General features: G+C 45.3%; 1 protein-coding gene and 1 long non-coding RNA gene across 4 annotated transcripts in view; one reads left to right on the top strand and one right to left on the bottom strand.

Annotated features, from left to right (window-relative positions):
- Positions 1-402: 402 nt before the first annotated feature.
- On the bottom strand, positions 403-7,340 carry RER1 (retention in endoplasmic reticulum sorting receptor 1). Its single transcript, XM_032708903.1, has 7 exons — positions 7,187-7,340; positions 4,185-4,270; positions 3,629-3,733; positions 3,091-3,190; positions 2,527-2,605; positions 2,285-2,420; positions 403-1,498 (listed from the first exon to the last, which is right to left on the bottom strand). The coding sequence occupies exons 2-7, from the start codon at positions 4,263-4,265 to the stop codon at positions 1,409-1,411; spliced, it is 591 nt and encodes a 196-aa protein (XP_032564794.1). The 5' UTR covers positions 4,266-4,270; positions 7,187-7,340; the 3' UTR covers positions 403-1,408.
- A 384-nt stretch (positions 7,341-7,724) lies between these two features.
- The window catches only part of LOC116797404, a 96,382-nt gene continuing 91,484 nt past the window's right edge, over positions 7,725-12,622 (top strand). For 2 of the 3 annotated variants that reach the window (XR_004360644.1, XR_004360643.1), the window contains exons 1-2: positions 7,753-7,892; positions 8,720-8,779. This is a non-coding gene — a long non-coding RNA (uncharacterized LOC116797404). Of the gene's footprint in view, positions 7,893-8,719; positions 8,780-12,622 lie in introns of all 3 variants that reach the window. The other variant, XR_004360645.1, reaches the window with a different exon arrangement.

Genomic DNA, 12,622 nt, shown 5'->3' with positions numbered 1-12,622 from the left:
TCTGGATCCTGTTTCCATAATTTTAAGTGTTTACATTCCTAGTTTCCACACTGCTAATAAAACAAACACATGCAAACAAACAGAAAGCAACGGGTCAATGTGAGCTAAAACTACCTGTCATATTCCCAGGACTGCTGAATTCCAGAGCTCCACAAAGACTTCACTTGACAAAACCAGAGGAAAAGGTGCCTACATCTATTTCCCAATTAGGTGTCTGTTGAAGCTGCCACTGTTCTCCACTCAGAATCTTCAAAAAGCTCATCTTTTCCTACCTTCTGCAAGTGAATGGTCCCTGAGGAGTTGGAAAAGGCATTGCATGAAGGTAAGTTGAGGGTAACCATTACTGGAAAGGAGCCATAAATGCTGTTAGATCAATAGATGTATATAAAGATAGAGAACAAGTAAAGGGGAACACTGTCTTTTAATAAATTTTGGAATTAAAAAGTCACTTAATAAAACTGCAGTCGTATCACATGAAAAAGTTTACATGCAGGTCATTTATGTCTTATTTCCCCCCCCCCCATAGAAAATGAAAATCTGTGTTAAAACCCCCACCACTGTCTGTCCTGGCCAGTTTGGGTACTTGCTGTGGAGCTGCAGGAAGTCAGCTTAAATTATTCATGAAACCATTAAGTACGAAAGAAACTCCAACTAAGAACAATTAAAATATATATTTTTATAATTCCAGGTCCTCAAAGGAAATTGTGATAGAGTTTGAACAAAGTTCTGAGTCATCACGAAAGAGCCCAATTTTAGCATCTGCTCGGAGATGGAACAGTGAAACTGGCATTGAAACCCAACACAAACGAGTTGCTTTAGAAGCTAAATGAGTTTTTTTTTTTCCCCTACTGCAAACCCATAATTTAGTAGATTTCTTATTCCTACCTATTGGGTTATAACTCAGTAATACCATGCATTTAGGAAACTGGCTTAAGTTCTGCAGCTATTTAAGTCTACTGAAGGTTTCTATGAGAACAGCACACGGCCCCGAAGCAGAAAACAGCCTCACGTGTGCCAGCTTACACTTTCCTCCACAGATGTGCACAGCACTTCAGGGTGATGGTGAGCAGGAGAACTACGTAAAAACATCCAGCTCTAGGCCATTAACCTCTCCAGTGCAATGGATCTTGAAAGGAATACGTTATCCCAGATCCGTGGGATTATCCAAAGTTTCTCCAACTTCTTCCAAAAAGAGAATAAACTCAATGCAATTTGGTTAGAATGCCAGTTTCCTCAAGAAACTGAGCTGATACTTCAGATAAAAATAGCAAGATCCTCGTAAAATGAAAATTCAACTGCTTTGTCACCACTCTGTTAATCATTTTATGAAGAAAAAAGGCATTGTTACAATGGCTCAAAATCGTTCCTTTAGTGAGCAGTAGAACTGGTCAACAGGGTGTTGCTCCCTCTAGCTGGCAAAGGTCTTCCCCACATCCTCCTTCCCTTTGTATTTCCTCTTGCCATGTGTGAAGGGTATATATCTGTACTTTATCATGTGCTGCAAAGAGAAAACATCAAGTGTTGAGGCAAGAAACTTGGGGAATATTTAGACAAAATGTTCTATAATGCACATCGTCCCCTAGAAAGGCAGTTCTTAGTAAAGGTAATGAAATACCTAGTCCTACACCAGTTTAAATCTAAACAGGTGTATGAGATCAGCCTCAAAAATCTCAAATTTGGGTGTACCCAACAACTCATACAGTACAGTGAAGGTCACTGACTGAGGGACCACAGGAAACTGGACAGAGCAGAGAGGAACTAATTCTTTACTACACTTTAATCTTAAATTTCCCACTCAAATCACAGTTCCTATCCAAAATTCTGAATGTCTGGGGGAAAAAAATAGCTTTTTAAAATGCCAACAAATCGTAAGTAACTTGTTAAGATGGTCAGGATGAGTTGTCTCTCTGTTCTGCTTCCTCTTTCCCTCACCTACTTTCTTGCACCAACTCGTCAGAACTTCCCTTTTCACCCACCAGAGATGGTACCACACCTCTTCATTAAAAATAGCCACAGTTAGGACAGGAAGTGGATGAGAATCTGCATAAAGACCTGATCTTGCATTCTAAAATCAAAACCTTTTGAAAGTGAGAATAAAAGCTGCTCAGTGCTGCAGATGTACAACACAAACAACTCATGTCCAGGTGCTGGCTGCTGGAGTTGCTGCAGTGCCAGAAGTGTGTGCAGCACATTTCCCACCTGAACGGCCAAGGGCATGGCCAGGCTGGAACAAAGCTGCACCTCCTGCCCCCACAAAAGCTGCTCCCTGCTGCTGGGGAGTTACCTTGATTTGCCTCTTCATAGTGATGCAGAAGAGCATGATGAAGTACATCACCAGGATGGGCCAGAACACAGGCACGTTGAAAGCCTCGAAGAACGTACACGCCATGGCAACCAGGATTCCTTTAGTGGCAGAGTGCCTGGAAAACAACAGCCACAGTCAATCCTTCCAGCCCAGCTACCACCCATGAGAGGCAGATATTTGTATTTTTCAAAGCCAGAGCACGGGCAGACGGATCCACTCACCAGAATTTGAATTCTGGGAGCCTTCTAATGAAAGGCCGAAATTCTTCGTTTTGCCTTGTAGGTAAGGAAGGACCATCATCTGAAAATAACAGGGAAAAAACCAAACCACAAACCCCCTCACAGTAGCTTTCCACACTATTTAGACTCCTGGGTTTTTTTTTTACTTTTTATCTTAAAAAAAAAACTAAAAAAAAAAAAAAATCACAGAATGAATCCACACCCAGTTTCCACTGTTACACTTAGATCCCAGTTACAGTTTAACTAAGCACTGATTCCCCAAAAGAAAATAAGGAACAGAGATGAGTGCCAGGTCACTATGGGGAGAATTTAAGTCACATAAACCTCCTTTCAGAACACAGAAAACTAATACAATATGGAATATGTTCAAGTCCCACATAAGAGAGGACAAATTTTATGGTAACTCTTGATGTGAAGCTGCACAGATTTTTTGCAAGTCTAAGAAGTACAATGTCCTGCTGACATTGCACATCTTTACAGACTTCATCAGGGATCTGGAAGTTTGACTAAGTTCTGAACTGTGGCAAAATGAACTTTCCATCATACCTGAGTCTTCCATTAGAGAGGGGTCTACCTTTGGCGACAGGAAAGCTATGAAGAGGTTTAGGTGGTAGATTCCCAAGGCATATGTCACAATGTACCAACCCTGCACAGGGAGGGAGGAACAGCCACGGTTAAAGTCTTCCTGAAAGACATCTGCTGATACTTCTTTTTTAATAAACTGGGTTCTTTGCTTCCTTGAGAAGCTTTTCTACATCCTCACCTTAACTGAAAGGTTTCTGGACTAGAATATTAACAACATAAAAATAAAAATGTTAACAATTCTGACAATATTAACAATATTACATAAAAACATTAACAATTCTCACCTATCAAAACAAGTCTTAGAACACAAGAGGAGTGCAAATCCCTCATGTACACAAGAGCTGCTCTCTCTCCAGGTTATCCAATTTACCTTCTACCATGAGCTAAAGGACACCACACGTGGTTCTGAAGTAACACCACGCTTCAAAAATGCTCTTAGCAGGAAACACAGGCCAGGAGTGATAAGTAAAAATCCCTTGGCAGTAAGCGCAGTGCTCACCTGCAGTAAATAAACTCTAATCATGTAGATAAAGCTCAGCCCCAGCGTTACAATCCATCGCACGGCGGTGTAGGGGGTGGATTTGTCTAACCAGGACTGGTAGATCTGGGAGGAAACAAAGGGACATGAGAAACACAGGAGGCACAATGAGCACAGTAACGTGAAATATCTGTGTTCTTCATTAATAAACTGAATCACACATAACTGTACTTTGAAAAGTTCCATGTTTTTATGAAACCCCTAATGCTTGGGGCATTGTAAAGCAATTTAACATTTCTGTATCTCATGCAAGTTACCTTCCTTAAGATGAATTTGACCTGAAATCTGAAGCCACTCCTTGTTTTTGACAACACATATTTTCACTGTGCAGTCTCACACATGCACCCCTTCAACATTCCAGTAAGCTACTTGTAATAATATTTATCAGCTTTTAAAGGCTTCAGAAGAAATCTGAAGATTTTAGCATTTTAACAACTCACCCAAAAAGTAATGAGCTTAAGGAGCCACAGTGAGATTTACTCCCAAAGCAGTCAGAAAAATCCTTCCCCAAACCAACCTGTCCAAGTCTTGAGAAAAACCTGTAGACCACGGAGGGTTTTCCATGCACAGACTCCCCAATGCTGTCCCCTTCTGACATGGTGGCTGTGGAAACAAAACGTGGGACACAGGGAACACTGAGACCCAAAATCTGAGCTCAGGAAGCTTTAAAGCACATTCTCTGCACCAGCATTTACACACAATATTCTTTTGGCTTGCACTGTTCCAAACAAGCATTTTGAACGAAGTGTTCTCAAAGAGGGGACATCTATGCAAAAATGAATTAAATTTTCTAAAGTAGTTGTCCAAGACAGCAAAGAACAGGGTGTTTTACAAAGGCAAGACAGGGTGCAGTTCATTCTGGGAGGGAAATAAAGAAACCCATAGAGAAATGCAGGAAGGAGCCTGGTTGGACATCCCTTTGCTAAGGCAGGGGCTGAGTTACAACATCTAAATGGTGAGACACGACCTGCAGCACCTCCCTCCTGCCCCCTCAGTCTCTAAAGGCAAAGAACAAAACCAAAATAAATATATATATATATTTTTTTTTTAAAGCTGCTTTGGATTTTAAATGCTCAGTAACCAGACAGTGAACAAGGAAGTTCAGGACTGCACATCAGTGCTTTCAGACTCTGCCAAGGCACCAAACTCAGAACTTTGCTCACAGTAGAAAGGAGGCAACGAGTTTCTCTGTCTTTTGAGCATTACGAGCTGAGCAGTAGCAGGAAAATTTTCTGCAGGAGCAAAACTGAGCAGTCAAAGGGCCTGAACTCGAGTAAAACCATTAACCAAGGGGGGTATTTTTCAGTCCACGCTTCTGCCACCGATTTAAGAGCTTTCTTTTCCTTATCAGTTAAGTTTAACTGGGTTTCACAGCAAACTTCAAGGTACAGGCCAAATAAACTCGATTCCAAACAGAAACGTTTTGCCACATCACCGAAAGCAATCCCTGACATTACTTCCTGGAATCCTCATTTGTGGGTGGGACTATGTAACCCTGGGATACTGGGAGCACTTTCAGCCCTGCTCAAGAGCCTCAGAGGATAACAAAGCTGCGTGGAACATAAATAAATAAAAAAACCAGTAAGTCATCTTAGATGCTGCAATACAAGTGACTGCTGCAGCAAATTTGGGACCAAGGACAATCTGGGGAGGCACAAAAACTTAAAGTTGTGTGTTTTTCCTGTAAACATCCGAAAACTACATCCTATGGAATCATTAGGAAGTCGAAAAAAAGGAGTCCTGCTACACTTCAAAATCTAAGGGGGTTTCATCAGGAGGCTCCAGGAGCTGAGTCCACTTTAATTCAAGGTAGAGCTGAAAAGAAAAAAAAGAATCAAACAGAAATTCATACAATATACAGATTTTTCCACTACAGGCAAAAGGAAGTGATTATTCCTCTCCCCACTCTCTGCAGGGCAGAAGTTACTCAGAAGATGCTCAGCTGAGCACCATTTTGTGCTTTATTCTGGTTTTTCTTTTTTTTTTTAGAAGTCCTGAAGTATCAAAGACTGTAACCAAAAGATATTCAGCCTACTGACCAGAGACCAATGAAAACTCTCACATTCTCAAAATTAATTGTCCAGATACATCCAAATATAGCAAATATGGGCTACAAGCAGACCTAGGGTGACAGTGTTGTAAATGCCACCCTGTGCAGAGCAAGTGGAGGATCAAGATGTGAGGCTCCTGAAGGCTTCCTGCTGCAGCAGGGATTTTGCTGGGTGAAAAAAAATTACTTTATATGTGATTATGTATGACTGTTTCTCATATACACAGTTCTTCCAGAGCAGCCCAAGAAACACAACCAGCTGACACTGTTCTACTGCAGAGGGGCTCTCTACAGTTAAGAACACTGGGGTTTTATTGGTTTAAGGGAATAATTAATATAACCAGTTGCAATCCCTCTTTTGTAATCATGGAATGGTTTGGGTGGGAAGGGACCTTAAAGACCATCTCATTCCATTCCACCCCTTGCCCTGGGCAGGGACACCTCCCACCAGCCCAGGTTGCTCCAAGCCCTGTCCAGCCTGGCCTTGGACACTCCCAGGGATGGGGCAGCCACAGCTTCTCTGGGCAACCTGTGCCAGGGCCTCCCCACCCTCCCAGGGCAGGATTCCTTCCCAACATCCCCTCTCTCCCTGTCCTCTGGCAGTTTGAAGCCGTTCCCCCTTGTCCTGTCCCTCCAGGCCCTCGTCCAAAGCCTCTCTCCATCTTTCTCACAGATGTAACATAAATTCACTGTTCAGCACAGCCAACAATCAGAAAGTCACACTCACATTAATACAACAAACGAACTGAGGCTGCTGCTAAAACTAAACCATGTTAAAGCAGTTTCTTCTGCTGAAAACACCAGCAGGTGAAGGCAGGACCTTAATAGATGCCCTTTTCACCACAATTGTTATGGTAATGTCGCTACAAACATGACCGCTGAGTGCTCAAAACCAGAACCTGGGGCAGTAAAAACATTCACTTTCTGCGGTGACACACAGACGTGCCGAATTTCCAGAGAGCTCTGATTATGAGACAGGTTTTTCTTGAAGTTAAAATACAAACGGAGGACATCGGCAGCAAACCCACACTCCTGCTCGCACAGCCTTCCTTATCTCGTAGAGGAAACACCTTCGAAGAGCAACACACTGGAGTGATTTACTGCAACAGGGTGAATGGACAACCACGGGGCACGACCAGGCCGGTGGCACAGGTTGGGTTTTTCACGCTAAAAAAAGACACTGTTTCATTTTATCCGTTCCGGCAGCAGCCGAGCAGCACCCCGAGCGGCTCTCGGGGACTTCCCCGGCCTGGGCTGGGCTCAGCCCGGTCCAACGAGCGGGGAGCGGCTGGAGCGGGGCCGGCACAGCGGGGACACGGCCCGGGAGGCCCCCGGAGGCCCCGAGCCCGCGCAGCCCCCGCACCCCGGAGGGGCCGCTCGCCCCGGGCTCCGCCCCCCCGCCCAGGGGTGTCCTGTCCCGCAGTGCCCGCCCGCGGCCCCGCTCAGCCCCGGGCGGCCCCAGTACTCACAGGCGGCCGGGCCGGTCCTTCCTCCGCTCCCGCCCCTCCACACACCCGATATGGCGGCACCGTCGGGACGCGCTTCCGCTTCCGGGGCTGGGGCGGGACGAGCCCGAGTGCGGCCCCGCAGTTGGCCCCGGGGGCAGCGGGGCGGTCCCGGCGGGGAGGCGGGAGAGCGGTGCGGGCCGTGAGGGCGGGCGGGAGCGGGCGGGGCGGCACCGGCGGGGACCGAGCGCCGACCGGGCCCGCCCCGCTGCCCTGAGGGGGCACCCGGCCCCGCCCCCCGCGCCGGCGCAGCCAATGGGAAGCGGCCCCTGAGGACGGGCGCGGGCACGCGGCCAATGGCGGGACGGCGGCGGGCGGGGGGGCGGGGCTGAGGGCGGGGCGGGGCAGGGCCGAGCCCGAACGGAGCCGATCCCAAACCGAGTCCAGCCGAATTTAGCCGAACTGAGCCGAATGGGGCCGAACCTGAACCGAGCCCAGCCGAGCTCAGCCGAACGGAGCCCGACCCGAGCGGAACCCGAACAGAGACGAACAGAGCCGAGCCCGACCCGAGCGGGGCCGAGCAGAGCCGAACAGAGCCGAGCCCGACCTGAGGGGGTCCGAGCAGAGCCGCCTCACGAAATGAGGCGAAAAGGTGTTTAAGGGATTTTAAAGTTTTAAGGATTTCAGTGTGTTATTCCATGAACACGTGAACGCTTAGGAATGAAAATCAGTAGGATAAGATGAGAAACAGTCGTTAGAAACAGAGGTGACACAAAGTCCCCACACGCGCTGTGGTGGGTTTGTCCCGGTGCCACAGAAACACTGACAAACAAACGGGGGGGGCCCTCGAATTTATTACAGTTTATCCTCATTTATTCCCCTCTCACTGATCACGGGCTGGTCTGTACAGTTCTGTACCTCCCCTGGGCACCACTGGGCGTCTCCCCAGCACCTCTTTTGGGGCTGAATCGGTAAATTCTTCAGGCTCGGTGGCTGCTCTGGCACTGCAGCACTTGGGACTAAAGTTTACACTCAATATGTGCTCAAAAGTGACAACAAAATGTCCTGACACTCCTGAATGTTGATCTAGTATTTATGTTATGTAAATATAGGTGTATATTTATTTATTTATTTAGTACATATATTAATTTTACACTTATATATAAATATATAAATATGTAGATATATCAATATATAGATAAATAAATCATATACTCCTATATATATGCTAATAAAAATATACAGAATATATATAATATATTCATAGGTATATATAATAAATACATATTTATCTATTTACACATATTATATATTTACGTGTATATGTGTATATATATATATTATTATATATGACTTAAAAGACACCCCCTTGATGCAAGTGATTCCTCATCACATACTGCTTTCAAATTATATGGCATAACATGAAACAATAAAAACATATGAATATTTTTTATTTCCAGGCAAAATAACAGGTTAAAGTTCCCTTTTAACCTCATTAGATTTAATTATTTATTTATTTATTTACTTACTTACTTATTATTTAACCTGTTCCCATAGGTTTATGGAAGAGCTGACCAGCCTTCTGGGGAGGATCTAAGACAAACCTGCACCTCGCAGGTGAGTGATTCAGCCATGGGATTCTGCAATTTTAACCTTTCCCCTGCTTTGATGAGCTGTTGTCAATGAAAACCTGATAAAAACTATGTGATCAGTCAATCTGGGGGTTTGTGTGCACAGGATTTGATAAACACCAGTTCTCACCCGTTGGGGTAATGGATCAGTGCACACTGCAGTCCACCAAAAATCAGGGCACACTTCCAGCAAAACATGAGCCCACATAGTGTGGAATAAACTGGAAATATGTGAGAGCTCATTAGAGTCAGGGAATCCTGGAATGGTTTGGGTTGGAAGGGACCTTAAAGCTCGTCATTAGAGGAATTATGTCTGGGCAGCGCAGGGGACGCAAACCTGGTCATAACACAAATGGTAAACCTGGGTTTGTAGCCCAGAAAAGGGCAGATTTTCAAGTGAAGGATCTGAGAATTCTGTCAGCTTCGTCCACGTGAGGCTTTGAACGTGAGATTTTGAAATCCGTCTCGCTGGTCAGAATGTCAGATGCTATTGCTGGTCAGTCAGTGTACCCAGACATCTTACAAATAGCTCTATGCTCGAAAACTGTGTAAAACTGTAGGAATTTTGGAAAAAATCTGGGTTGGTTGTTCTGTTTTGGGGTTTTTTTTCTACCTTTACTGAAACAGTACCTTGGCCATCCTGAAGTAATCTGCTGGAACAAAGAGAACACGGGCAAATATTTCGAGCCCCAGGGTACCCCAGCATTACTGCTGTGGGGTACAGAGCACACTGAACCATGGCATTAATGCTGAATTTGTCCTGTTTTAGCTGCAGCAGTGTCAGGGCTGGATTTTTAGATCAGTCTGGCAAGTGGCAATTTTTAATGAGTGGATGCTGTCAGTTAATAGCACGCTGTAGTCTGGGAGCCTTCAGAGGTTCAGGTTGATGAAATGTCCAGTAAACAAGCAATAATTACAGCTGTCAACAGAGGAGTCCCAATAATAACAAACAGCTCTGATTTATCTCCTGCTTAACCATAAAGCTGATTTCACATTGGGCAAAAATGTTGTGAAGAGGTGCAAGATACAAACTACAGCTGAACAGTAGGGGACATGAAACAACACAAAGTGCCTGAAAGCTGCTTTTAAAAATAAATAAATGAACAAACCCCAGTGACCTGTGGTGGCCTGTCTGGTTTTCCTGCATTTGTATGTGCACACATTTGAGAATGAAAGGGAACAATGACACGTGAATGAAGTTTGCAGAGGTTAATGAAGCAAAACACTCATTTCTGCCATGAAAGGGTTTCCTCTCTGTGATGTCTCCTCACCTCCCAGGAAGCAGATGCCGTGTTCCCCCCTGTCCCTGGCTGTGTTCTGGCTGTGTTTGCTGCTCCCCCTCCCCAGAGGGAGCCCTGCTGTGGGATGCACCTGTTAACAGGTTCAGTTCTGGTGCAAATCATTTAAATTTCTGGCATTTCGGTTGCTCTGAATTATGCTGGATGCGAGTGGATAATATGAAATCTGAAGATACAATAAGTCTGGGTCCTGATTATATTTGCAATACAATGATGTATGTTATAAAAATATAAATAATGCTGTTGCTGATATAAGGGCCTTGAATGAGTCTCCCCACTAGTAAGTGTTGAGCACTATTTTAATTGCTTGTGGAGGGCACCACTAAATTCTGTTTAGTAAGAGACTACCCTGAGTACAGCTGCGTGTGAATTTCTGTACTTCATTTACTACTGTTTATTTGTTTTCTTAGAAGTAGTTGTTTCAGATGAATAAATCTGTAACATCTCAGGTTTTTCAAACACAAAGTGATTCATGCCAACCTGTTTTCATAGGCTGCTGCAGAAATGAATTAATATGATAATGTGACTCTGTGAAATTACTACTGTTCACGTACTAAATGTTCTTATTTATTACCCATAACATTTAATTGTAGTTTAAATAAATTCCATATAAACACATTTACTGTGGAGTTCAGAAACAATCCACAATTACACTGTGCAGTTACAGGAACAAATTCCCTATCACTGATTCCTAGGAGAGGAGGATTTCTGGGGTTGATACTGAGCTGATGATAAACAGCTTTGCCTTCATCAGTTCCTGTTTGTCATGAACTCTTCATAGAATCCAAAATGGTTTGGGTGGGAAGGGACCTTAAAGCTCATCCAGTCCCACCCCCTGCTGTGGGCAGGGACACCTTCCACTGTCCCAGGTTGCTCCAAGCCCCATCCAACCTGGCCTGGGACACTCCCAGGGGTGGGACATCCCTTTCTGGTTTGTCTCTCTCAGTAATTTGCAGTGGCTCTGTGTCTGTGGCATCCTGTGTCTGGGAATCACAGAAAACACAGGACCTCGCTAAAACACGAGGATTTGGGTGTGTTTAAAGCAGAATTTCCAGTTCTCATTGAAAATCAAACCCCAACACAAACAACCCCCCCCTCAGCATAACTCAGCCCATCCCTGGGAGCCTGGGGCCTTTCCCCTTTGCCCCGTTCCTGCTCCCTCTGGGCACCGGTGGCTCTTTTCCTGGAGGCCCCGGTGTCTCTGCGGGTGTTCACGCCTTTGTCTCTCTGCAGAAATGTGTGATGGGGAGATGGTGCTTGTGTGGACGTCAGCATTTCCAACCCTTGCATGTGTTGCATTGCTAAGCAACTTTTAGCAACACTTCTCCCGTGTCCTTATGCCATCTGGAAAAGAGGATTAGACGAGGAAATGTGCCAGGGAGAGACAAAGGCACATGTAAGAAAGAGGTGGCTTAATTACTTGGGAGGATGAGTGACATTAATAGCAGGCAATCAGCAGAAGTGATTGAGAGCAGGCACAGTGCTTCCCAGGTAGTGAGAAGGAACCTCTGGGAAAGGTGGCATCTTTTATACCCCCTGTCCTTTCCCCTCCCTGCAGGGAGCTGAACCCCAGCGCTGATGCCCAGTGAAGGCCCCTGTGATTTCATGGATAGTTTAGATGGAGCTCCAGTGACACTGAGTCTCTTCTAAACCCTCTTCCAGTTGTTTTGTACACCCTGGATAACTGACTGCCTGCTGCTTGAAGGTCCCTTCCACTGAGGCAGAGGAGGTTGTGGAATGCCAGTGGAATGTGGAGCTTGTGCACATTAGTTCCCAACAGCCCTGCTCCCCTGGGATAACTGCTGGGGATGGTTTGAGGGGATGGAAGGGATAGACCAGAGCACGTGGTGTCAGAAGGATATTCTGTCTTTGGTGTCATCTTCCAGCACACCTGTAAGTGCTAAAGGTGCAAACAGAATTTTGACTAAATCCATCTGGAGCTTCAGCTGGGTTCACACACATTAGAGAATTATAGGAGCACTTTTTTGGTACCTCTGCTGTTACCACACAAAAAGCCAAATATCCAACTTTGTAGAAGAATGACCACTGCAGATTTAAAAATTCCCCTTCTCTGGTTCCCTATGCACTCTAACATTGGAAGAATGTTGCCTGACAGCTGAGCAGGATTTAGCACCACACAAAACCAGTGAGGTTTGTTACTGAGTTGTTTTACTTCCCATACCTGGACTTTTGACTGCACTTTGCCCACTGTCTGATTATTTCTGTGCCAGTTGTGACTCTGAACTCTCCCAATGATATGGAACAACCCACACTAAGGTTCAGTGCCAGCTCTGTGCTGCAGGGTGGTTTTTACACATACTTTGGAACAGAGCTGTGGACCACAATGTGCAATCCTACACTTGCTCCTCCTGGAATGAAACCTGTGCTCCTGCCGTGCCCTCTGCTGCCTGACCCTGTGTCAGTCCATGGCACTGAAATGGGGGCTGTCAACTAATCACCTGAAGGTCGTGTTGGGTGGCAAAGGGGACCCTGGAGACACTGCACCTTCCTCATGACATCACACTGGGTTG

Source organism: Chiroxiphia lanceolata, chromosome 22 (genome assembly GCF_009829145.1).
Source record: "Chiroxiphia lanceolata isolate bChiLan1 chromosome 22, bChiLan1.pri, whole genome shotgun sequence".
NCBI classification, from domain to species: Eukaryota; Metazoa; Chordata; class Aves; order Passeriformes; family Pipridae; genus Chiroxiphia; species Chiroxiphia lanceolata.
The sequence above is the reverse complement of the archived record's forward strand: the minus strand, read 5'-3'. Positions and strand labels throughout refer to the sequence as shown.

Coding starts and splice junctions, on each gene's coding strand:
- RER1 (XM_032708903.1), bottom strand. CDS start 4,265: ATGTCAGAAGGGGACAGCATTGGGGAGTCTGTGCATGGAAAACCCTCC. Junction 2,606..3,090: donor CTCTCTAATGGAAGACTCAG/GTATGATGGAAA, acceptor TGTTATTTTCAG/ATGATGGTCCTTCCTTACCT. Junction 1,499..2,284: donor CTATGAAGAGGCAAATCAAG/GTAACTCCCCAG, acceptor TTCTCTTTGCAG/CACATGATAAAGTACAGATA.